The 25068-nt window shown below is 46.7% G+C and overlaps 4 protein-coding genes across 6 annotated transcripts; 2 read left to right on the top strand and 2 right to left on the bottom strand.

Moving 5' to 3' along the window:
* Positions 1 to 1052: 1052 nt before the first annotated feature.
* On the bottom strand, positions 1053 to 1885 carry LOC112891137. The gene is made up of 2 exons (XM_025958069.1): positions 1452 to 1885; positions 1053 to 1349 (listed from the first exon to the last, which is right to left on the bottom strand). The coding sequence occupies exons 1-2, from the start codon at positions 1707 to 1709 to the stop codon at positions 1212 to 1214; spliced, it is 396 nt and encodes a 131-aa protein (XP_025813854.1). The 5' UTR covers positions 1710 to 1885; the 3' UTR covers positions 1053 to 1211.
* Positions 1886 to 12114: 10229 nt separating this feature from the next.
* On the top strand, positions 12115 to 15558 carry LOC112889017 (E3 ubiquitin-protein ligase KEG). Of its 2 annotated transcripts, XM_025955474.1 has the most exons (5): positions 12115 to 12378; positions 12644 to 13011; positions 13126 to 13217; positions 13578 to 14051; positions 14361 to 15318. In XM_025955474.1, exons 2-5 carry the CDS (start codon positions 12646 to 12648, stop codon positions 15316 to 15318), a joined length of 1890 nt encoding a protein of 629 aa, XP_025811259.1. In that variant the 5' UTR covers positions 12115 to 12378; positions 12644 to 12645. The 2 variants fall into 2 exon arrangements, with proteins under 2 accessions (XP_025811259.1, XP_025811260.1); XM_025955475.1 differs by lacking the exon at positions 12115 to 12378 and having other exon boundaries at positions 12646 to 13011; positions 14361 to 15558.
* LOC112889018 (elongator complex protein 4-like) lies at positions 15391 to 18809 on the bottom strand. 2 transcript variants are annotated; one of them, XR_003227991.1, is made up of 9 exons: positions 18575 to 18809; positions 17798 to 18051; positions 17632 to 17707; positions 16987 to 17143; positions 16727 to 16805; positions 16430 to 16589; positions 16261 to 16352; positions 15863 to 16186; positions 15391 to 15750 (listed from the first exon to the last, which is right to left on the bottom strand). XR_003227991.1 is itself a non-coding variant. In XM_025955476.1 (8 exons), the coding sequence occupies exons 1-8, from the start codon at positions 18720 to 18722 to the stop codon at positions 16022 to 16024; spliced, it is 1131 nt and encodes a 376-aa protein (XP_025811261.1). In that variant the 5' UTR covers positions 18723 to 18809; the 3' UTR covers positions 15746 to 16021. The 2 variants fall into 2 exon arrangements, 1 of the variants encoding a protein (XP_025811261.1); XM_025955476.1 differs by having other exon boundaries at positions 15746 to 16186.
* Positions 18810 to 20988: 2179 nt separating this feature from the next.
* LOC112889893 (cytochrome P450 71D7-like) lies at positions 20989 to 23971 on the top strand. Its single transcript, XM_025956682.1, has 2 exons — positions 20989 to 22071; positions 23026 to 23971. The coding sequence occupies exons 1-2, from the start codon at positions 21175 to 21177 to the stop codon at positions 23659 to 23661; spliced, it is 1533 nt and encodes a 510-aa protein (XP_025812467.1). The 5' UTR covers positions 20989 to 21174; the 3' UTR covers positions 23662 to 23971.
* Positions 23972 to 25068: the final 1097 nt, after the last annotated feature.

The following is a 25068-nucleotide window of genomic DNA, read 5'->3' as shown; positions in this document are numbered from 1 at the left end:
GTCCGATCGAGTGGCCGGACTGGAAGACGCCATGTCGTTGGTGTCGGACTCGGACGCGCTGGGCCTGGCCTCGGGAAGACGGGAATAGGCGGCATAGGGCTCCAGAAACCATCCTGCTCGCGCGCGGACGACACGCACGGACATGGGTGTCGCACCGGGGACATTCGTGCGTGTTCGTGGGTGTCGCACCGGGGACATTCGAGCGGCCGGACTGGAAGACGCCATGTCGTTGGTGTCGGACTCGGACGCGCTGGGCCTGGCCTCGGGAAGACGGGAACAGGCGTACAGCATAGGGCTCCAGAAACCATCCTGCTCGCGCGCGGACGACACGCACGGACATGGGTGTCGCACGAGGGACATTCGTGCGTGTCCGTGGGTGTCGCACCGGGGACATTCGAGCGGCCGGACTGGAAGACGCCATGTCGTTGGTGTCGGACTCGGACGCGCTAGGCCTAGCCTCGGGAAGACGGGAACAGGCGAACAGCATAGGGCTCCAGAAACCATCCTGCTCGCGCGCGCACGACACGCACGGACATGGGTGTCGCACCGGGGACATTCGTACGTGCTTGGGTAGCTGCGTGGTGCGTGCCAGGGATCGAACAAGGGGAAAGTCGTTGGACTTCTCAATGTTCGGCAGCCTGCAGCAAGTGGGCCGCTGTGGATGCTGTAGAGGCTGCTGCAGCTCAAGTGGGCCCCGGCCCACCTAAAGATGCGTGTATATAAAAATTATTCAAGAGTCGGCTGCTAAAAAAATATATAAAAAATATTTATATAACCATCGAACAGCTATGTAAATTTCCGACATTCAAATTAAAGATGCTTGAAATCATAAGACACCTTATTAATATATTCTTTTACGCTTTTGATGAATTCTATGCCATATTTAATGTATTGAATATTTTATATGAAGTTGGACTACTCTAACCCAAAATACTGGGTACGTAGAGGAGCGGTAAGACCATATATATAACTTGTACATTCTTGGGATATAATTTGACCTCCGTCCACCCAAGTACATTACACATTCAGTTTTCTTTTCATGTTTTGCCACTTTGCTATGTTCAGTATTTGCAAAAATTTATCACTCATCAATAATGTAAATCCTGATCGGTGCACGAACTTTACAGGCACAACATGGGAGGAGATCAGGAGAGAGCGTAATTGCTTTCACAATATTTAGTACAAATCAGTCAATCACTATCACTATATTCCTAAACTAAACTTGATCTCAATTCCCGCAAGCAGTGTTTGTATTTGCAGCGACCAGAGCGTGTCGTGTCCGCTCGAATCAGAAGAAGCGCCCGTAGAAGACAAGCCCGGCGAAGAAGATCAAGACGAAGGCCACAAGCCTGCACCGCCAAGAAACAAGCAAACCGAGTCAGTCCTCCGAGCGCAACTAACTGCAGGCTGGCAGATCGATTGATCGAGCTCGAGAGAGAGTGCGTTCGTACCGCGGGGGACGAGCCGGCGTCGTCGGGCCTGGGCGTGGGCTCGAGGAGCGGCGCCGCGCCGTCCGACGTCGAGGACACTGGCGGCACCTCGACGCGCACCTGTAGGGGCTGCGTTCCGGCGCCGTCGTCGTCGGAGCCCGACGAGCTGCTGCTGCTGAAGAAGAAGCTGCTCGACCCCGGGAGAAGCGCCGGGTGGATGTGGCAGTGGCAATGGTAGCGGTGCGCCATGTTCGAGGAAGAGTCCCCTCCTGCTCGCATGGCAGGAGGGCGTGGTCCATCGGTGGACAGTAGCAAAGATGATCCATGGTAGAGCTGGTATAGATTAGGGATTTCTGTAGGTGGGCCGGCAGATTGGTACGTGCTCTCCCGCGGACTGTGGCTTCAGGGATTCTTATCGGAAACGACGCCCAGTTTAAGGTGTCTTCATGTGGATATTGTTTTCCTGTGAATATTGTTGTTGCGGTTTTCTTGTAGCCGGCTTCGTTGCGTGGGTGTTTGTTGTGGTGTGACTTTTGTGATTTTTTTTTCACCTTCTCTATCGATATATTGGCCGGCAGTTTGACCTACCAGCTTCCGTAAAAAAAAAAAAGGACGCCGCGCGCGGTTTTCGGCAGTAGATTGGAAACTTAGCGGCTCTGAATTTCTGATCGCTCTGCCGATGCGGCATCGGATCGGACTTGCAAGCATGGCCGCATAATAAGTTCATGGGTATTGGATTATATTATACTATAGAATGTATGTCCAAATAAAATGAAAAGCTACATGTCTGCAGAACTAGATTAAAGCTACTATTGTGGTTCTTAACTTGGCCGCAATGTCGAATTATCATCAAATCATAAGAAAAAAAACTAAAACGGTAAAATGGAGCTAAGATAGGAGCGTCCGAACACGTGAAAATATTGGACACCTCGTTGGTTCCGGAAGGGCGTGTGGCACCATCTTCTCCGGTTTCTAAAAGCCATCCTCTAAGTAATTATTTCGCTCTTGCTGCTCCCGGCCATCCCCTCCTCGTCATGCTTCCAGAGCACGCTGCCTCCTTTTCCAGCGCCCTGCCCGCCCCCGCACCTGCTCCCCACGCGCTTCAACGATAGGACGGCCCTGGCTGGTGAGAAGGGCGGCGGTGGAGGCCACCAGTGATCCCATCGCGATATGGAGAAGTAGGGGCGCGCCCAGCGCACACGGCGCGGCGCTCGCGCTCCCCTCCGATGGCGAGCCGCTCTGGCAAGAAGGGTGGCGATGGCTCGAGTAGGGTGGAGGAGAAGGGAGCACCCTCACGCACACACGCTCGACATGCGTGGCTCTTCTCCTCCCTGCGCTGCCTCGAGACGCCCCGGTCGGCGATGTGGCGAGCCCCCAAGGCGTATGTGCGAGCGGCAGTGTGTGAGGGCGTCCGCGCAAGCTTCGAGGCGGCGGCACACGAGGCCGGCGGCGAGCTTCGGGCCGACAGCGAGAGATCCAGGGGTGGCGAGGGCCTATGGTGTTGCAGTAGATTTTTTTAATATTGTAATGGTTGATTCGAGATGTTGGGGTCGAGATTCATGTTGCTATGGATTGTCCTTGCGGTTTGATTTTGTCGAGGCAGTTTTTTTTATATTGCACCGTATGAATTTGATGTATGCGTTTTCAGTAGTATTTTTTATATTGCAAGCATGTATTCTTGATGCTGATGGACCTGACGTCAGCGTCAGCGACGTCCGATCAGATGAACAAAATGACTAGGATGACCGCCGCCACCACGAGGCCGGCGAGCCCTATGGCGCATAATACCCAGCCCTGCACCAAAATAAAAGGAAAACAAATTAAAAGTCATGCCCGGGCGATCGATTGGATTACGACGCGCGCGGTCGTTCAAAAAGAAAAAGGAAAGAAATAAAGAAGGCACGCGTACCGCGTAACCGCGCTCCGAGCTGTCTTCGGCGTCGACTGGCTTGGGCTTAGGCTTGGGCACGAGGAGCGGCGCCGCCCGGCGACGGCCGCGCCGGGCGGCTACTTCTGGTGGAGGACGAGGTGGAGCTGGAGAACACCGCCGGGTTGTACATGACAGGGACAAAGGTGGACGCCGAGCAGTCGCCGTGGCACGCCACCGCGCAGTGCCCAACCATGGTCGCCGATCGTGGCCTGAACTTCTTCGCCGGCCGCCGCGGGCCGCTACTCGGGAGGATTATGACCTTCGGCCGTAGTAGATTGCACCGCCGCGTAGCTGAGGTCTTTGGATTTGTAGGAGAGCTAGAGTTTGTAGGAGGCCGTAAGCCCGGAACGAACGTCCAGGAAAACCGGATTCGAATTGGGTGGCCCGTCAGGACCCGATTCCCTTTCCACGGGCGTCGCGTGCTGGACCATTCAGGGAAGCGCAGCCCACCATGCAAGTCTGGGCTGGGCTGGCTCGTGGGCTCGTGGGTCGCCAAGAATTGCCACTTTGATGATTTGGGAATTTTTTAAAAAAAGGGTTAAAAAATTAAATTTAAAAAAGCGTGCCGATTTGGAAAATTTCCAAAAATGGTTACCTCCCGCCCATCCAACGGGCGGGAGGTGCCAAATCTTTTTTCAGGCCCCTCCCGAGGGCCTCTTCACGAATAAGAAACATTTTTATTCGTGAAGAGGCCCCTCCCGCGGCGGCAAAGGCATCCCGCCCGCCCAACAGGCGGGAGGTGCCTAACAGTGCGGATTTATGTCTTTCTTATTTTTTATTTGAATTTATATTTTACAAACTATTTAAAATTCATACTTTTTTTCAAATACAAGATTTATTCGCCATACTCTTTTGTATACATATAAAATTTTAGTTCAATTTTACGAAGAAGATTACGGTATCTAAAACTCGTACGAAGATGGTTAAGCGATAACGTTTTGCAACGTAGAATCCAAATATTACGATAGTATGATACATCAAGCCATTAAAAATAAAATAGTATGATAAAAAAATAGTTTAAATATACAGAGTCCACCAAATCTTGAGTATGTACTCCGCCTGTCCCGGTCCTCGCGCTCTCTTGTTCCTCTCCCCTAGTCCTAGGCCGTCGGCGCATGTGCTCCTCAGAGTACGTGAGTGCATCTGGAGCATGGTGAGGACGAGGCGGAGGAGGCGCCGGTGTGAACGGGTCATCCTGGATCTGCAGAGGTGGAGCGTCATACGTCTGGGAGGAGCCAATGATGTCTGGCCCGGCGCCGCCGCCCTCCAACTCCGGTACACGTACTCCACGGTCAAACAACGTGAGTAATAGGAAGTAGAGTAATATTGTTATCGATTTTTTTAAAAAAAGATTTAATAATTGAAGTTGCGAAAGATGTACCGCACCACGTTGCGATTGATCACGGTACAAGGGATACATGTCCGAGATGGTCGGCGGGTGCTGATGCTCCGCGTTATCAATATGTGAAAGAGTGACGTACGGACGCATGCGAGTGAGGTACCAGCGGAGGTATGCGCTGTAAGACGCCTCTGTGTGTGGCTGCGGCTCGTCCCACACATGGTCAGGTGCGTCTAGCCACGCTTCTACGTACTCCTGCAGCTTGACAACCCAGTTGACTTCGTTGCCATGATATCCCCTGCGCGAATATCTGTTGCAAATATTTGGAAGACAATATTATTTCATGATAACGGTTATATAATTAATAGAAAATGAGTTATCACAAACTTACTCGTGTACGCTGCGCGGCACGGCCTGAAACGCTCGGGGTAGGAGAGGGAAGTGTTGTCGTCGCCCGAACTGCCTCATCACTCGCTCGACGCAGTACGGCTCCACGACAATATCGAACACTAGGTTCGCCTTTGTGAGCCAGTACGCCTCGTCACGCGTGCACAGGGAGGACAACCTGTACGGCGCACGTGTGTGGACAGCCGCAGCGGTGTACGGGGTCCAGATGACATCCTGTGGCCGCAACCGATCAAATTCGGACACGAACTACGGGTATGCTTTTCGGACCTGCCGATGTGCGGGTATGCTTTTCGGACCTGCCGATGTGCGGGTATGCTTTTCGGACCTGCCGATGTACCCAGCTCAGCTGCAAAATTACACAAATGCATTGGTACTATGCATATACATAAATGTGCAACAGTAAATTAAAGAGCTTACCCGTCGATCATAGATTTATGACGCACTAAACACTCACAGTGTGTATCTCTTGATTAATCCTTAATCGCTCATTAACCAGTTGCATAGGGATTCAAATGTCCTCTCGTGCGGTCTGGTAATTCCTCTGACCGCACAGTTGAATTCCCTTAAATCTACCTCATTCGGCCCATAAATCACATTTCCTTCTCCGTAATATATACTAAAAGTACCCTTCTCGGAAGACATATCTGTCAATTATTAATAAACTAGTTATACTGCATATTAATACACAATGACCCTAAGTTTCAGCGATTCCCAAATTATATTTTCCAGATTCTAAACTATTCAGAATATAAATTATACTAAAAACAATTAAAAATACTAAAAACTGTTCAAAATATAACTACCCTAAGAAATATTTCCTAGATTATAATTATTTTTAAGTAATTATACGACTAGAACGAGAATATATCTCGAAACCGACGTGTGAATAGGGCTTCGCCGCTTTCTCTCCTTCCTTTTTTTTTCTGGTTTTTGCTGAATAAAATGAGAATTTAGGGGGCAGGTAGGGGCTTATATAGGGGGAGGGGAACCTCCCGCCCGTCCAACGGGCGGGATGCCCCTCCGCACTGTAGGGGCCCCGCACCTCCCGGGATACCTCCGCAGCCGCGTCAAGGGTCTCTTCGCGAATAAGAAAAGTTTCATATTCGCGAAGAGACCCTCGGGAGGGGCCTTGAAAAAGATTTGGCACTTCCCGCCCGTTGGATGGGCGGGAGGTGCCCGGCCCCACGTCTCCCGTCCGTTGGTTGGGCGGGAGGTACCCCTTTTTAAAAATTTTCCAAATCAGCGCCCTTTTCAAATTTAATTTTTTAACCCCTTTTTTAAAAAATTCGATGATTTGGGTCCGTTTTTTGTCAACTCAATGGATTACAAGAAGGCCATCCTGGGTGCGCGGCCCGCGACGCGCAAGGATGGGCTGGGCTGGCTTGTGGGCTCGTGGCCCAGGAGAATGAAACGCGAGCAGAGAAGGGACACGATCTGTACTGTATCTGTATGCATCACACGACGATCTGTACTGTATCTGTATGCATCACACGACGTAGAGGCCGGAACCGTCTCCTCAATTCTAAACCTTGGGCGACGGGTCGACGAGGCAGACGCTCCGGCGAGACCCAGCTTCTTCTCGCAGATTGCCGAGCAGCCTCATCTGCCGAGACTTCTCCGGAAGATGCTCGAGCGATGTCCACAGTGTCCAGAGTTTTGGAAGCAACAGGGTACCTGATCGAGTTCGTCGAGACTTCTGAACTTGGACGGGAACCGAACCGTATACGGACAAAAGCTTCGCTTTGACAGGAACTGAACCGTATATGGACAAAAGCTTCGCCATCCCTAGCGTCCCGTTTGGGTCGCCAGCTCCAGAAGCACAAGCGTGCCGCAACTGCTGGGCTCGTATAAAGCCAGGGGATGTTTCGTTTTCCTCTCGATTTCCAGCGCTACCTGCCTGCAATCCTGCAAGTTTTCACACAGCTTCGTCTAGATTTTTTTATGGGCACAGGCCACAGTGCACTTAGTGATGGATGGTGGGTCAACTTCACTATCATTTCTCTAATCAAATGGATGAAGGGTCCACTGATATGCTATGGTACCGACCTGCTCCTTCAGCAATGAACATGGGCGGACAAAGGTGAAGATACCTTGATGCTTTGTTCTTTTCCCAGCATAAAAAAAGAAAGGAATGCTGCAACTGCCCCTCATCCATTGGGGATCAGAACTCTTTGTTCAAGGTTTGCCACTTTGATGATTTGAGGCTTTTTCCATGATTCCAGCAGCTCATGAGATCACACCACTTTGGAGCTCTATTTTCTCTCTCTAATCTATTAGTGTGCCTTTTCAGATAAAAATCCAGGGCTTGGTTTTTCTGCATGCCTCTTGTGTCCTGTACTAGCTGAGTCCTGGTTCAAGGCGTACAGGCAGGGGCTACCAGTGGAGTGCCCTGGCAGAGAACCTGTTGCCGAAGAGTGCAGCATCTGGTGTCCTTGCTCACCGCACATGCAGGGCCCTCGCAGAAAATGGAGCTGGATGGCCAATGGGTTGTAGGAGTCCTGGGGTAGCAGCATAGCCCACACTAACAGTAATCTTGTCTAACTCAAGTTCAGTTGAGTAGACCGGGTAGGGTTGATTCCTTTCTTGTCGCAGTTGGCTCCAATCCCAAAGCTCTTTCAAAGGCAATCAAGCATGCTTAGATATTTTTGAAGGTAGCATCAGAGCAAATCAGTAGCAAAAGAAGAAAATAAAACGAATGAAGAATCATAGAAAACCTTGATGGGTTAATCCCCTTTAATTTGGCTTTGTCTTTTCAGAGAGATAAGTGGGAATAAAAAAGAGCTAACGACAATAAAATGAGCTGGAACAGTTAAATGTCACATCATCTTGTGACGTGACTGTCAGCAGCTGAAACTCAGATGAGCAGCTGTTTTGTTTTTTTTTTCTTTTACAGAATCCACCTGACCGTTACTTCTTTCTTTGTGCTACGAAATTAACAATCTGCGACAGCGGTTGCTCAATGAAATCTCCAGCATGGTCCAGAGGATCAGTGTTCTATGACGCAATAATGTGGCTGCCAGCCCTGTTGCAGCATTGAGCATTGGTGCTTTGGTTCGAAACTTTGTTGCAACCCAAAATGATGATAGCTGGCTGAAAAGAAGGTTGTTTGCCCTATGGACTTTTGGCATCCGCTTGTGGTTGCATGGACCTAGAAGTATAGATGGATAAATGGGTGGCCCGGCACGAGCCTATTCAGGCACGGACCGTTTCGGCACGGCCCGTTAAGGCACAAATATAAACGGGCCGTGCCGTGCCCGCCAGCGGCTTAGGTGGCAGCCCGAGCACGGCACAGGTGCATCCTAGCTGTGCCGTGCCGGTCCGCGGAGGGGAGAAGACCGGACGCCGAGGTGTCGTGCGGGGAGGGGAAGGGGCCGGCCGCGCTGTTGCGCATGGAGGAAAGGAGTGCGGCTGCAGGGGGCAGGGCGGCGGCCAGAAAGGGAGGTGGGAGCTAGGGTTTAGGTGGAAAAGGGGTTTATATACATGGGCTGACGTGGGGGCTCGGTGAGGTGGACCGGGAATTTGGGCTTCTATTGGGCTAGACCGCTAATCGTGTCGGATCGGGCTGGCATGGGCACAATGGTGGCCTTGCCATGCTTGGGCCGGACCAAAATCTTGTGCCATGGGCCGGCCCATCACGCTCGTGCCTTTCGGTCATCTATACCTAGAAGTGCTACCTGTTGAGCATATGGTAGGGAACGCCCAAGGCAATGGTTTTTAAATCACTTTGAAAAAATGTTTTTTACATCATGATCGACCATTATGCAAAATTTGATGTTTTATGAGTTTAATTTTTTGCCAATCTCTCCCTCGACACATGCTTTTTTTTTTATGGATTTGGCCTTGAAGTTGTTTTGTCCCTTTGAGGGGACAGACCGATGAAGACTAGAAGTTGAGGTGGCATATTCTATGAATTTATAGAAACTGTACAATTTAGACTAAGAGCAAGTATAATAATAGATTGTAAGTAGGATGAATACTGAGATTTGAGGAGAGAGGAGAAGTAGGTTGTAAGCTTAGAGCTGGTTTTGATATAAGAACTGAGAGAGACAAATGAACCATGTATATTGGTGAAGAGCTAACTATTGTACGAGTGGACCGAGAGATAGTGTAGCCAGCAACAGGCTGTATTATTAATCTTACTCTAGGCAGTTTTGTAATATGGCCCAAGTCCCAACGCTTTCCTCGAACTATGTGTTGTTAGTTCACGTACAAAGCTACAGTCGCTAGGACTGATAGTTGATTAGAGATGGCATCATGGTTATAGTAAGAGGTGGCATTAGCGCCGTAGTGAGATGGCTTGTGCTGAGGCAGCGCCTAACCCTTTATTGTTTGAGTGGCAGAGAGAGATGGGAATATATAGTACACCATTGATGCTATATAACAACGAGAAATTTGACATTCAAGAAAAAATCAATCACAAGATATATAGAACAACTCTTAAAAGACTTCATAATAAATAAAAAAGGAACTATAAAATTAGTTTCGAATTAACTCTGTTATACAACTGAAATTAGTTTTGCATTCTTACCCACTCATCATTTCAGAAATTCTCTAAAATTTCTTTATACCGAATGATGTTCGTGGAAGAGCAAAATTCAAATAAATTAGGTTTCCTTTATCTCGTTACTTAGAAACCATTAGGCTTTTTCTATATTTGCATATGAATTGAAATTATTTTTAAAAGAAAATCTAGCTAACTAAATAGATATGGCCGTAAAAAAAAACAAGAAAATGGTATGTAAATACTAGTTCCATTTAAAATTACCTGTCACTTTGATTTTTATTCTAAATAAAAAATTTCAATTTAAATTTAAATTAAAACAACGATGGGCAAAATATTGGAAAAAGAAAAGGCTAAGCGGTGGCAGAAAAGCACGGACGGGAAGGAGGAAGAAGCAACTAGCGCAGAAAATCCGCTCCCATATAAAACCGCTCACCTCCCCGGGTCCCCCTGCGCACGCTTTTCCTCCCACCGCCACACACCACTCAACCGACCGACATGCCCATGGACTGCCGAGTTCTCGCCGTTGCTTCCAATCCCTTCCTCCGCAGATTGCTCCAGTAGCCGTAGAGATAGTTTGCTTACAGGTTTTTTTGTTGCTTTTCGTTAGTTTAGGTCTTTCAAAACCAATTCGTCGACATCACTTTGGAAAGGGGAAAGTAGTAGCGGAACCTTTACTCTGCTTGCTTACGGTTCTAGTTCAACTGCAATTAGCAGCAAACAACGACTCTTCTCTGTTAGCACCGCCACTAAAATTCTGAGCAAGAAAATCTCAGCGATTAGATAGAACATCATAAGCGTGGCCAGTAGCGGACCTAAACTTTAAAAATTGAGTGTACATAACCTCTAAAAATATTTATGATTAGTTTGAAATATAAATTATTGCACAAGCTAATTGAATATTTTTCTTATAACTTTTGTGCATTATTACATAAATATCATTCATTTAAAATTAGAAATAGCCTATTTTTTATATAAAATGTACAAGTCAATATATATGTTATATATAGCGTGTATTATTTTTTTTCGAATTTTCCGCTTTTATGAAGCTTATAGATTTTTTTTTCTCGTGTTGATTCTATCTAAAAAGTTTGGTAGAATTCACTACATTCCATCCCTATTTAGGCAATAACATCTTATGACAGGATAATAAAGATTTCACATGCCTTGTGTATGGTTATCTAGTATTTTATTTATAACTTATGTTAGTTGTTTCATAGATAGCACATAAAATATCTATCAACATGATTTTTTTGCTTCACTATGTGATTTGAAATGTTGTAGGATATATTTTCTAACACTAATGTAGAATAAAACTTTTTTAGCTGGATCTAGCAAATTTGCCCATGCGTTGCAACAGGTGATACTGTGAAGCATTTATTAATCTTATCTACTTAAATCTCATCACGTCATAATTAGATTTCATGTGACAATATCTGGTTATATTTTCAAATAAAGATTTAACCCTAGTAACAATGAGGGTGCTCACCATATTAGCATGCATGCTCGTCCTGACACTATAGTCTGATGAGTGAGCCAATCCTTCTTTTGCTCACCAATTATTTGCTAGCGGATGTTATCACTGGCTTTCGTGCATGGTTATTTCGTGATGCATGATTACCTAGCGCAGAACGCCTCCATATCGCCGGCGCGCTCTACTTCATCCTGCTCAAATCCTTTCCCTTCCACTCTTACTAACTATCTTGTCTATAAATAAGATAAGATGGTCTCGATTCCAAGTTGGAGGAGACTATGGTCTATATGTGAACTCCGTCTATTTTTAATTCTGTGTCCGATGAGAAATTTATGACTAAAATCAATAACGAACTAACGAAATAATCCATTTTTAGAAATGGGTAGAGATATTATTTAAAATATTAGGAGACAATACTTAATAAAATTGTATAATAAAAATTAATATAATATAACTTTCTATACCCCATTTTAAGAACATATTTATTTTATGGCATAGCACTACACTAAAAAAAAAGATCAATAGCAATAAGATGTTTCAAGTGGTGGACCATAAGATATCAAACTTTTCAATATTTTCATTACCGTTATCTGTTATATACGCTAAATTAGACGGTTACACTATCGTATCATTATTTTTTTTACTCGCATTTCTTAAGCTATCATCTAAATTCAAATTGGAGAAGACAGACGATTCCTTAACTTATTTATTAGATATATATTTTTATAGATATATGACAATTTGCATGATAGAATTTTACTGATTAGTTATTTGTATGGAATATTATTTTCTCACCTTATTTGCTAAAGTTTATGTCCCTATGTAAGATTTGGATCAATACTAATATTGAAAAGATTGACCCAATACAATATTGATTAGAGGACAACCCAATTTAATTAGTATAACATGTAGAGCATTATTAAAAGAATGATAAACTAATTTTATTAATTTATTTATTATATTAAAAAAGGAGTATAAAGGAAGAGGTAGAATAAAACGCGTCACGACCGGCTGATTTACTCCTATCCCTAAAGACTCAATAAAAACATCTTGTGCTCACATGGATCTCGGCTCGGGATGGATGGCAGGCTCGCTCGAGCTCGGCTCACTGACAGCCCCTCCCGCTCACGGTTCATCTCCTTCCTCTGTTTCTGTTTCTGTTTCTTAGACCTTTCCCTTCCCTCGGATTCTCTCCTCCCTCGCTCTTGCTTCCCTGGCGGCGACGACTGGGCGAGCGGCAGCTCCATTTGTCACGTCTTCGCCCAGCCCTTTGCCGGCGACGAGCGCATCCTCCAGGTATGCCCGCCCCTCCTCTTTCCTTATGCTGTGCGAGACGGAGCACCCCAAACCCTAACAAAACTATTTGTATTCGGATCTGAATCCAGTTACAATATATTACCTACTAACTTCGATTTTGTTTGCAAAAATTATCGGGTGTACATGTGTACACCCATGTCCTATGCTGGGTCCGCCCCTGAGCGTGGCTAGAATACTATGAAGTGCTGAGACTTTCCTGCTCAAAAAATTATTGGGGTTTGTAATGGTGAAATTTGCTCTGTAGGAATGGCCGGTCAAAGCTCCGACTCCCAACCCACTGATGCATTTGAGTACATGCTGCTTGAGAAGGACCCTGATCTCTACCGGATGGTCTTCTCTGGTCCAAGCCAGATAAGCCCGTGGATTGACCCAAGCGTGCTGAAGCTGAAGCACCGGATTGGGAGAGGCCCATTTGGGGATGTCTGGATAGCAACTCACCATCAGAAGACGGAGGATTATGAACGGTACCATGAGGTCGCGGTGAAGATGCTGCATCCAATTAAAGAGGACCAGCTGCAGCTCTTCTCAGCAAGGTTTGATGAAATCTTCAGCAAATGCCAGGGTCTCGACAATGTTTGTTTCCTGCATGGCATCTCCACGCAGAATGGAAGGGTATGCTGGTTGCAGTGTGCTGTTCTGTATTGACTGCTACGCATAGTCTCACTGTTGCGTTACCTTTGTAATGAAGGTTAATTCATAGCTTATTTGGCTTCTTGGATTTTTCAGATTTGTATAGCAATGAAATTTTATGAAGGATCTGTTGGAGACAAGATGGCACGTCTTAAAGGCGGAAGGCTCTCTTTGTCAGATGTTTTAAGGTGCGGTGGAAAAGCCCAATGATTAATTTACGCATCCAGTACACCATGAGCCATCTACATGTAGAATCTAAAACTTTTAGACTTGAGCGAGTAGTTTCTATGAGGCACCATTAATTGTATTATAGAGTTTAGAAACTTATTATAAAAATCATCTACGGCATAAATCTGTTGGTTGATGGCTAGAAGTGAAGGAGCAGCATGGCATCTGCTCTTTACCGTCACACTGAAATTGTAGGGGATCTAAAATCTCATGTGCAGGCTTACTGTCAGTTATCCTTTCTTGTTATACTATAACTTCAATGTATTTTTTGTATGGCTATTTCCTTGAATATATTTTCTAATGACTTTTTAAATTTGCAGATATGGGGCTGATTTGGCACGTGGAATATTAGATCTACACAACAGGGGAATAATGATCCTAAATCTTAAACCTTGCAATTTTCTCATAGATGAACATGATCATGCTGTGCTTGGGGATTTTGGAATCCCATCCCTGCTGTTCGGACTTTCGCTGCCTCATCCTGACCTTATCCAAAGGCTTGGGACTCCAAATTACATGGCTCCAGAACAATGGCAACCAAACATCAGAGGTCCGATTAGTTATGAGACTGATTCATGGGGTTTTGCCTGCAGCATCCTTGAGATGTTGAGTGGCATTCAGCCATGGCGTGGAAAATCACCAGATGAGATTTATCAGTTGGTTGTCCTGAAGAAAGAAAAACCAATATTCCCATACAGTCTGCCTCCAGGCGTTGAATCTGTGCTTTCTGGATGCTTTGAGTATGACTTTAGAAACCGTCCCTCGATGAAAGATATTTTGCATGCATTTGAGAGGTAACATGCTAAACATCATGGTTTCACATTATCAGCATTATGCAGGTTTTGTTTGAATTTACACTAGATGAGTAATTTCAGCATGGTTTATTGTAAGATTAGCTTCTGTTACATCTAAGACTGCTAAGTTCTACTGGAGCATTGTCTTTTCTCTTGTCAAAGCATAGAAATGTGTTCACGTGTTTCATTGGTTCTATCGTAGTATGGTCTATCTTTGGTCAATATTATATCCCCCCCATTCTATTTTCTTTTGAGCAAAATGCTGGAACACCAGTTGACCTAACTTGTTTTCTATTTTTCATTGCTTAGTGCTAAAGATGCAGATCATGACACCACTGGCTGGGACAATTCTGAAAATGTAACAGTGGACAGGCCGACCATGGCAAATCACACAAATTGGTTGCTATTCAAAGACAAGCTGCAAGTGGGAGACAAGGTCCGCTCAAGAAAGCTTAAAAGCTCCTGTAGTCCTGAAACTATGGAAATCCCTGATGGAACCATAGTTGGCATGGAGGATGATGGGGAACGTGATGGTTTCATTCTTGTACGAGTCCATGGGTTACACGGCCCTTTGAAGGTTCGCTGCTCAGCTGTCGAGAGGGTAACATATGGTTTTGCTGCTGGAGACTGGGTACGCCTGAGGGAGGAGGACAAGAAGCGTTCTCAGGTTGGTATTCTTCATAGCATTGACCGTGACGGTACAGTGACTGTTGGTCTGATAGGAATGGACAACCTTTGGAAAGGTAATTATTCAGATCTCCAAATGGCTGAAGCCTACTGTGTAGGGCAGTTTGTGAGGCTGAAAGCCAACATTTCAAGCCCAAGGTTCGAATGGCAGCGAAAGAGGGGTGGAGGATTAGCTACCGGCCGAATTACACATGTATATCCGAATGGGTGTCTTCTTGTGAAATTCCCAGGCAAATTTAGCCTTGGTGAAGTATGCATTTGCTTGGCAGATCCCTCTGAGGTTGAGGTGGTGAGCTTTGACAAATGTGAGGGACTTGTGAAGAAGTATGAGCATCTGGAAGACTTTCATTGGGCAGTGAGGCCCCTGTTCATTGCTATTGGTTTCTTCACTGCTCTCAAGCTGGGTGTGTTTGTTGGGAAGGGCATTGTGAGGCCAAGGAGTCGGAAGGTTGCGAGCATCTCTGATCAGGGTGATGATTACCAGCAACAGCAAGTAGTGCAAAACAATGCCAATGCGGCATGGCTTCCTCCACCAGTTGCAAACATGCTTTTTGGAGATGGTGTTGCATCTTCTGGATAAGAACCATAAGATCAATGTAAAGATGGAGATATCCTGAAAACGTGAAAATAACATGGGGAATCATGGATCATGTACCGCTTCAAACAATCTTAGTTGTGCATATTTAGGCCTGAAATGTTTTATCTAAACATCTGTAAATATCTCTATCTTCCGCGACTCTGCATCTCGGATTCTGTACATCTACTCCAGAATCATCTCCAAATGTCTTAAACATACAATTATATGAAGCTAGATTTCCTATTTGGTCGACTGTTTATGCCATCCTAGGCATGTATTATGGCCTAGTATCTCACGTTTCTCTGCTTCTGTATGAAGATTCTAGTCGAAAGCCCAAAACTGCCATTTGCATTTGGCATTACACAGCAAACTTGTTGCCGTCGGTCATATCTCCTCCCCGGAGTTTCCTCTTCATGAAGACCACCAACTCTTCAACTGCATCAGCATGCTATCACATTACACAAATATCATCGTTCAAAACAGACGACATGTGCAAATCTACAATTCAGTAACCTGTTGAGACAAGTTGACTAACTTGGAAAATTACCTTCCATCAGGAGATAGTACTATACAAGTCTAGCCTGTTCGAATGCTATTCAAAGTGGTGAATAATAAGCTGATAGATACACGAGGGAGGATGGCTAACATGAACCATCAAACTGCCGAGCTCCTCTTCATAGAACCGGCCATACCATCTGAATCCAAACTAGAAATCAAGCTGTGAACCTTGCGACGACGAGCAACTGCCTGATGCAGCAGAAGAAGGCCCACTTGATCCATCCACTGGAGCCTGATTCAACCCTTCTAGCACCAGCGACCTCCTCTTTCGCAGCTTCAGGGAAAGTGTGGACGCCTCTAAGATCACAGGGACCTGCTTGTCAACATAAAAGTTGTTAAACATACGAGCACAAAGTTTATTTTACAGCAGTTATAAGACTTCGGTACCTGGCTATTAGTTTGCGCCACTTTGTGGATGTGCAAAAAACCAACCATATCTTGGTATCCTGTGAGGAGTTTTGCCAAGTCTTTGTCCTCATCTGTAACCAAGTAAACGGGCAATTGAAAGGCAGGATAAATTAGATGATAAAAATGGTTATAAAAGGGTCAAGCTTGCCTGGAATTGCTTTGATCGATAGCAGTGTATCTGCCAGGTGCTGCCATCTTTTACAGAATGAATTTGACAGAACTGTACTCGGAAATGTTATAACAGCGACCGAGTTAGATGACCGCACCATGGCCTTCACTGATTTGATAAATGAGACCATGTCCCAGTCCTGCAGTACATAAATCAAATGACGTGCAAGTTGCAACAACATCAAAACTAGATAGAAAATAGGAAGCAAAAATCCGTTTCGAATTTTCAACACAATGCAGTCACCAGCCAATGGATATCATGGAGCTAAATGCTTACCTTCTCAAAGTATCCACAATGCGGTGCACATAGTGATTGTATAGCAATTCTCCCAGCAGTTAAACTTCCACCATCTTTTCTGAATGCGAAAAACAAAGGAGGTTCCAGAATCAATACTAGGCATAGGGCATGGTAGTAGAACCAAACTATCATTATTGGACAACAGATATAGTAGATGCTGATAAAAGGGCACTGCAACTATACCATGATATTCCTCAAGGAAAGCAATTTTTGAACATCGAATCAAGAATTAAGCTCACCTTGGAAGCTTGGATAAGAAAGCAGAACAACGATCCTGGAGGTTGCTTAGAGTATCTGCTTCTTGAGTGCTTACACATTCAATATTCTGTCCATTAAGTAAATGCCTTTCCAGGGGCTTCCTCAAATCAAAATCATTGCTAAATTCCTGCTTATTGTCTGCAATGATACCAAGTGAATCAGATTTTTCATGAAGATCTTGAGGGACTAGAAGCAAGCTTAAGTTAAATAATAGTACTGGAAATTATGCTAATACAATCAAAATAATATATATTATGTGCCTAGTACTGTATGGTTGTCTTTAGACTATCCTTTGCTGAGATGCTATCCTGTAAGCTGGTAATCCCAGCACTAGCAGATTGTAAACAAAAAACTCTATATGCTTTCTTTAAAAGCAGGGGAACCTTTCGGGGGAAAAAAGAATAGCTGTTTATAGTGTTAGCATCAGGTTGCAACCAATGATACTCAGGAATGAGCTGATTAAAAGGCAAATAAATTATCAGCATGCTAATGATGAATATATCTCTCTTTTTTAAATAGATTTTGTATCACATCCTTGCAAGAAAACTTGCATACAAAGCATGGTTCTGCAGAAAATCACCAACAACAGAACAAACAAGAGATTAATAGATGGAATGGAGGACCACCTTTATGTTCAGCACGAGAAGTCTTCTCATCTCCAAAGTATTTCTTGTACTGCCAAGCTATCCTCAAGCCCTCATCCTGCATAATGACAAATTCAGAGCAATATAGAAAGAAGAATGCTCCTTGGCAACTCCAATTATGGAATAAAATCACTTTCTGGAGACCTACATTTGCTCGTCCATCACTACTTGGTCCAACCCCCATCGCCCTGTGTCGCCCATCCTCCTTTGAAGATGAAACCGGAGCAGGTAAAGTACCAAGGAACAACCGTGGCTCCTTCATAGGCCCTGCAAAGAGCAGCGGCTGCTTGTGCACAACACCCTGTGCCATGAAGCAGCGAAGAAGCAGAAGGTGATGTGGCGCATCAGTGTCCTCCATGATCATTACAACTGAGCCTAGAAGGAATCCACCACCCAGAATCCCTGAAAGAGAGGGCCAAATAAATGGTGATTCAGTGATTACCAATGCGCATCACAATTTTTCTTTTCATATGAGCATCCTTTTCCTTTTCACTTTCTAAGTTCGATTCTTATGCTCTCTTCATCACATTAAGTAACTTCCAAGGATATCTTATTTCTACATACTCTGATATTCCTACCATGCTAATTCCTTCACGCCCATGTTCCACTTCCACATATATCCCAGATAAAAAGCATATCTATTCTCCCTTCTCAAGCCTAGAGGTCCCTTCCCAAGCCTAGAGGCAAGGCAGATTATAAAATATAAAGATGGGAGAAAACTAAACATTTTGAAAATATATATAGGTCTCGCAACATTCTAATTGGCAATGTTTCCGTCAAAACGCTCAAACATACAGGTAAAGAAACTCCCGAGCATCGTCGGTGCCAAAAGGATGAAATTTTCCTCAACGAGGAGATTTTACATATCATCCGGGAACAGAAGAGCGAGCGATGAGATTTTTAGTTCAAGCACGAGGACGCTTACTGTCCAGGTCGGGGATGCCGGAGGAGACGAAGATGCCGCCGTTCGGGCCAAGCTTGACGCCGGTGGCGCCGGACGAGGAGGCAGCCTGGTTGTCTGTGGCGCGGGAGAAGCTGCTCCGGCCGAGGGTTTGGCCACCGGCGGCGGCCATGGCGGCGGCGGCGGCGATGGTTTCCGTTTCTATTCCTTTTCGCCTCTGGGGTCTTGGGCTCTATCAGCGGCAGACGGACGGGTAGGAGAAGTTGCGATCAGTTTTGCAGATTAGTTTTCGGCCAAGCCCATCTGATTTATGGGCCTATTTCCTTTTACCTGGGCCTTCTAACTGACATGTGCGAAGATACAAATGAAATCAATTTACTTCTTTTTTTTACTGAGTCAATAGGTTCCCAGTTCTAACGAAAAAGGAAGATCAACTTCCTACCTCTGCATTCGATTTTGCACCCAAGTTTTTCCAGCAATCACGTGTATAATTTCCACCGAGACATATTACATATCAGATAGTTAAAGGAAGCATATTTTTCTTGTGAATTTTGCTCTTTGTTTTTTCCCCACTGAGTCCTCTTTAGCCATCAGTGAAAAAAAAATCAGCATACAGTAACTGCTTCAGTCCAAGATTCTTGTGTCCTTGGACAATCGCAGCTCGGCATCTTCTCTGCACGGATCATGACAAAAACGAGACAATTTTTTTTTTAAAAAAAGGTAACACCGAACCTAATCCTAGTGTACTAACCGTGACATTGGTTGCTTTGGCATATAATTTAGTAGACAACCAGCACACTGTCATGCATAAACAGTGGCACGTTGCTGCTGATCTCATTTGTCTGGTCTTCCGAATTGGCATCTGTTTTGGTGCAATACTCTTGGCGCGTCACTGCGTCCGAATCATCTTCTAGCTGATCTGTTTATTTCTTCGGATACCGTTTCGTACACGATTGCATTCGACTAATGAAGCTTGTCTTACTCAGGACAAAAAAATCGCCTATAATGTATGTGACGAATTAAGAAATGCATACGCGAGTAGCATGCGTGCTGTCACGACTTGTAAAATGTTGAAGGTGCAGTGCAGCAAAGTACCAGATGCAAAAAAAAAAATGATGGAGCTGCGCATGCAGCTCGCATCTGAATGTCACAGCTTATTAAACATATTTTCAATAAAATACTATAGAATTTGTACGAAGATCATAGGTTTGTTTCACGAAATGCATTACAGCTGTGAACATAAATGTGCTAGTAAAGAAATAAGCCGCTTTAAGTAACTTGCGCCACATATATAACAGTCCCATTGTCGGGTAGCTTTCCCAAAGTTCGACCAAACAGGGCCCCCAAATTTAAAGCCCTCAAAATTGGGTGAGACAGTAGCACAGAGCAGTCACCTATTAACAGCACAGTCTTGTACGAGTGATCTGTGCCCAGGAGATTAGGCTACGCCACAGCATTTTGCATTTTTTTTTGGTCTAGGCCTTGTTACTTTTATTTCACTCTCCTTTATTAATAAAAGAACGGTAAAACTCTTGCAGTTCCTTTTTTAAAAAAAAACAACAGCATAGTCAACCGTTAGTCAAACCTTTCCCCATCCCGCTCCTACCTCTTCCTCTCCTCGTCTCTCCAAGTCTCTTTCTCTCTATGCTCAACCAACCGTCACTCCTGTCCGATAGATTGCTTCCGCAAGAACTCTTCAACCACCATGAAAAATAATTCGTACCATTATAACTCCGTCCTATCAATTAAGTCACAATTTCCCCTGAAACGATAATGCTAGTGGCAATGGATTTATCATCACGCATCTCATTTATTTCTTCCATGTTTTTAATTCCAAAGCTCAATTTTGGGCCGTGTTGTGATCATATCTAAGGGACGATTAATTTTGAAAGTATAATTAAAGATTTCATTTCAATACCAAATGGATGGTGCTTTGCAGTGGAAGTTAAGGAGTAAATAAGTGTTTGCAGATTACTAACTTACCTTTTTAGCATGATTACCTAATGCTTTTTTTTATTGTTGTAAACAGATATGTTGCAGTTATGTAATGAAAAAAATATTTGTGGTTGCGGGCATTTTCCGAATGTAGGGACTCCTTTTTGTGTTTAGCATTGGTGCCTAAATTCCTCAAATTCTTAAGGTACGGCCGGAGGTCTTAATATTTAATGTTTATGATGTTGATAGATCCAATTTTAAAATTTAGACATCAATTGTTTTCAAAATATTTAATTTGAAAACATAAAATTCATATGTTCATTTATTTTTGGAAAGTGCTCGCATAAATTGATTTTATAAACAAATTTAATATAAGATATTTGTTAAAGTCTGTCCATGACAACCCTAAAAAATAAAATAGAAAGATATGATCTCATGAGGCCACCAAACGCATAAGCATGTGTGTAAGCCTTGTCTTTGCTCCACGGCGCATCTGTGAATCATCCAAGTATTTGGGTGCTCCCCCTACAAAACGACACCGCGAAGGGCAATAATTTGGCCTCCATGTAGCAGCTGGTGGAAGACTAGTTCTCGCCATCCCAGCGACACCCAAGTCACGAGCACAAGCATAAGTGGCAAGCCGGCAATGTCGCCATAGCTGGGCTTGGAAGCATCGTTGGCACACGCCAATGGAAGACCACCACTATTTCTACCTCGCCTTGGCCCTGGTGTCGTTGCTCGTCGTGATAGCTAAGCGCCGCTGCGGCCCGGCGCACGGTCATGGCCTGCGGCTGCCGCCGGGGCCGTGGCAGCTGCCGATCATCGGCAGCATGCACCACCTCGCGGGCCAGCTCCCGCACCGCGCGATGCGGGACCTGGCGCGGCACCACGGGCCGGTGATGCTGCTCCGGATCGGGGAGGTGCCCACGCTGGTGGTCACGTCCCGGGAGGCGGCGCGCGAGGTGATGAAGACGCACGACACCGCGTTCGCGTCGCGGCCGCTGAGCGCCACCGTGCGCGTGCTCACCAGCGGCGGCCGGGACATCATCTTCGCGCCGTACGGGGAGCACTGGCGTCAGCTCCGGAAGATCGCCATCACGGAGCTCCTCAGCGCGCGGCGGGTGCTGTCGTTCCGCGCCATCCGCGAGGAGGAGGTCGGCGCGATGCTGCGCGCGTGCGCCGCGGCGGCGGCGGCCGCGGCGCCCATCGAGATGCGCGCGCGGCTGTCCGCGCTCGTGGCCGACGCCACGGTGCGCGCCGTGATGGGCGACCGGTGCAGGGACCGCGACGTGTTCCTGCGGGAGCTCGACCGCTCCATCGAGCTCTCGGCGGGGTTCAACCCGGCGGACCTGTGGCCGTCCTCCCGCCTCGTCGGCTGGCTCAGCGGCGCCGTGCGGCGCGCCGAGGAGTGCCGCGACACGGTGTACGGGATCCTAGACGGCATCATCAAGGAGCACCTGGAGGTGATTGACAGAGGCGGCGGAGCCGGCGAGGCCGAGGACCTCCTCGACGTGCTGCTGAAGATACAGAAGGATGGAATCCTACAAATCCCGCTCGACATGGACGTGCTTAAAGCCGTCATCTTTGTAAGCACTCTTCGCTTACTCGTTCCAATTACGTCATAATCACGGCAAAAATCACAAGGATGTATCTTTCTCGCGCCACTTGGCAGCTTGCGAGGTTGTTCCAGCTGCAATGCACATCGTTTCCCTGAAACCATTGTGACGATCAGACATGCATCTTATCTTATAGTACCATACTGTTAACAAGGTAGCAACCCAACGCGTAACATCATATGCATCATCTTAGACCGTAGACAGGAGCACAGAGTGAACTTTTCTTTCCAGAAGATAAGGATAGAAACTGAAGGACTGTGATTTTGGGGGCCAAGCTAAATTCAGATCAGTAATCCTGGCATCCTGCTGATTGAGGTGTAGGCTCTTCATTTTTTTTGAAAAAAAACAAATGATGGGAATAGACATAGCAAACCAGAGGTAGGAACGAGTTTGATCGCAGTCCTTTGTTTGGCACAGTTTGGGAACTCAATGCGAATTTAACATTGTTTCTCCAATTTTTTTTCTTTTCTTATACATAAAACCAATTTAGCTGATATAACTTGTACTTAAAAATCCCAATTTTTTTTTGTCGCATCCGGATTCCACAGTCCAAAGCAAAACTGTGTAAGAACGCTGCAAAAGATTCAACTGCAGTGGCCTTTTGCAAAAAAATGTTTCTCAATTTTCCCTTTCCTTATACATGAAACCCATTTAGCTCATATAACTTGTGTACTTGAAAATTCCAAACTTTTGTCGCAATCACATCCAGCTTCCAACGTCCAAAACAAAACTCTGCGAGAACGCTACAAAAGATTCAACTGTAGTGGCCTTTGCATCAGGCTGAAGCAGGCCCCAATGTTCTGTCTGAAACTCTGAATCCAGCACTCGATCACGTGCGCCGACATAGCGCCACCCAAGGCCTGATCTTTCCCGGCGCGACGTGTCGAGTACGCAAACGCGCTGACCGGCCTCTCTTCTCCGCAGGATATCTTCGGCGCCGGCAGCGAGACGTCGGCGACGACGCTGGAGTGGGCCATGGCGGAGCTCGTCCGGAACCCCAAGGCGATGCGGCGGGCGACGGCCGAGGTGCGCGGTGCCTTCGGCGCGCGCGGCGCGGTGGCCGAGCACGCGCTCGGCGAGCTCCGGTACCTGCACCTCGTCATCCGGGAGACGTTCCGGCTGCACACGCCGCTGCCGCTGCTGCTCCCGCGGCAGTGCCAGGAGGCCCGCCGCGTGCTCGGCTACGACGTGCCCCGGGGCGCCACCGTGCTGGTGAACGTCTGGGCGCTGGGCCGCGACGAGCGGTACTGGCCCGGCGACCCCGAGGCGTTCCGGCCGGAGCGGTTCGAGGCCGGCGAGGCCGGCGCGGTGGAGTTCAAGGGCGCCGACTTCGAGCTCCTGCCCTTCGGCGCCGGGCGGAGGATGTGTCCCGGGATGTCGTTTGGGCTCGCCAACGTCGAGCTCGCGCTCGCCAGCCTGCTCTTCCACTTCGACTGGGAGGCGCCCGGCGTGGCCGACCCCGCGGAGTTCGACATGGCCGAGGCGTTCGGCATCACCGCGAGGCGGAAGGCCAACCTCCTCCTCCGCCCCATCCTCCGCGTGCCCGTTCCCGGCGCCTAGCGCCGTCGCCGGCGAGCCTATGGATTAATTTCTCGTCACTTGTGTCACTGTGTCAGTGTTCTCCTGCCGATGGTCTGCAGGAGCGGTGTCTGTTTGCCATGGCCCGCCGGCTCTATAACCTATCGGTGCAAGACCGATATAGGTCCAAGCCCATCTAGATAATGAATGGGCCGATTTACTTAAATATGGGCTTTTAAATCATAGGAGCAAGACCGGCGGCGGTAGGAGAGTCCAATGTATCGTGGACCTGTCCCAACTCGGCGTGGAATTGAATTTGTTTCAGGCTTGGCCCGTATGGGCCTCTGACTAGCCACAGCGGCTATATATCGCCCTCGCGCTACAAAAGCACAGCCATCGTCTGAAACAGCGTCGGTGGCCATTTCAGCCTTTCGCGGCTCTGGTACGGCCCACTCGTGACTCCTCCTTCCTCCTCTATCTCGCCGCCGGTGTTCTCCTCCGCTGCCTTATCGCCCCCGCTCGCTTCTTCAGGGTTCAGGTTAGGGACTTTGAGGTTTGGGCTGCCGGAGCGAAGCTTGTCTAGCGAGGACACGGGTATACAGAGAGGGTCTGGGGGTGGCGGCTGCCGGCGGTGGTGATAGATTGTGAGTGGGGTGGGATGACGCTAGCCGCGGGTTGTGGAGGATCCCTGGTGATAGTGGAAGCGGCGGAGGCGTCACAGCGAGGGTCCGGCGGAGGCGGGCTGTGGAGGCACATCGATGGCGACGGGAGCTAGATTAGGGCGGCGGATGCGGATCTGACGATAGGAGCCGCCGGAGACGGAGTTGGCGGGCGCTGTGGGGTGAAGGGCTGGAGCATGTTCAGAAGAGACGGATGGAAGAAGCGAGGAAGAAGATACGAGCCGGTTTCTTTTGAGCCGGTCTTCAAGTGATAGATGTTTAATTCATCATCTGAAGTGGCACCCTTTGACTAGCACCCTTTCTATCTTATTGTTCGGCACGCCATTTTTTTTTCTTTTGTGGCCGTAGCTTAAGGTTAGACCATTAGTCTGGGAACTCAAATATCACTTAAGCTTTGAATCCGTGTCATGTACTAAACTCATTACAAAAAAGGTGACCATAATATGTACTTCCTCCATTATAATTATAGATTATTTTGATTTTTCTAGTCTATTAAAGCGAACTTAACTTATAATTTTAAACGGTGTGAGTAGTAAGTGTATAAAATTAAATGGTAAAGTCTAATTTCATGTGATGGGAGCTCAGCCGCGAGGCGCTGAGCGTTGAGAGGTTTTGCGTGCTTGCTAGTTGCTACGTGTGCCGATTGTTAGCTGACCGCTAACTACCCTTGAAGGCTTGAACTACGCTTGACTCCCAACTGTCAGCAGGATGACCGGTCATCTTCTTGTCCTTTTATCGGCCGGCGTAGGCGTGTAGCATTTGGACCAAA

The sequence above is a fragment of the Panicum hallii genome, chromosome 4 (assembly GCF_002211085.1).
Source record: "Panicum hallii strain FIL2 chromosome 4, PHallii_v3.1, whole genome shotgun sequence".
NCBI classification, from domain to species: domain Eukaryota; kingdom Viridiplantae; phylum Streptophyta; class Magnoliopsida; order Poales; family Poaceae; genus Panicum; species Panicum hallii.
The sequence above is the reverse complement of the archived record's forward strand: the minus strand, read 5'-3'. Positions and strand labels throughout refer to the sequence as shown.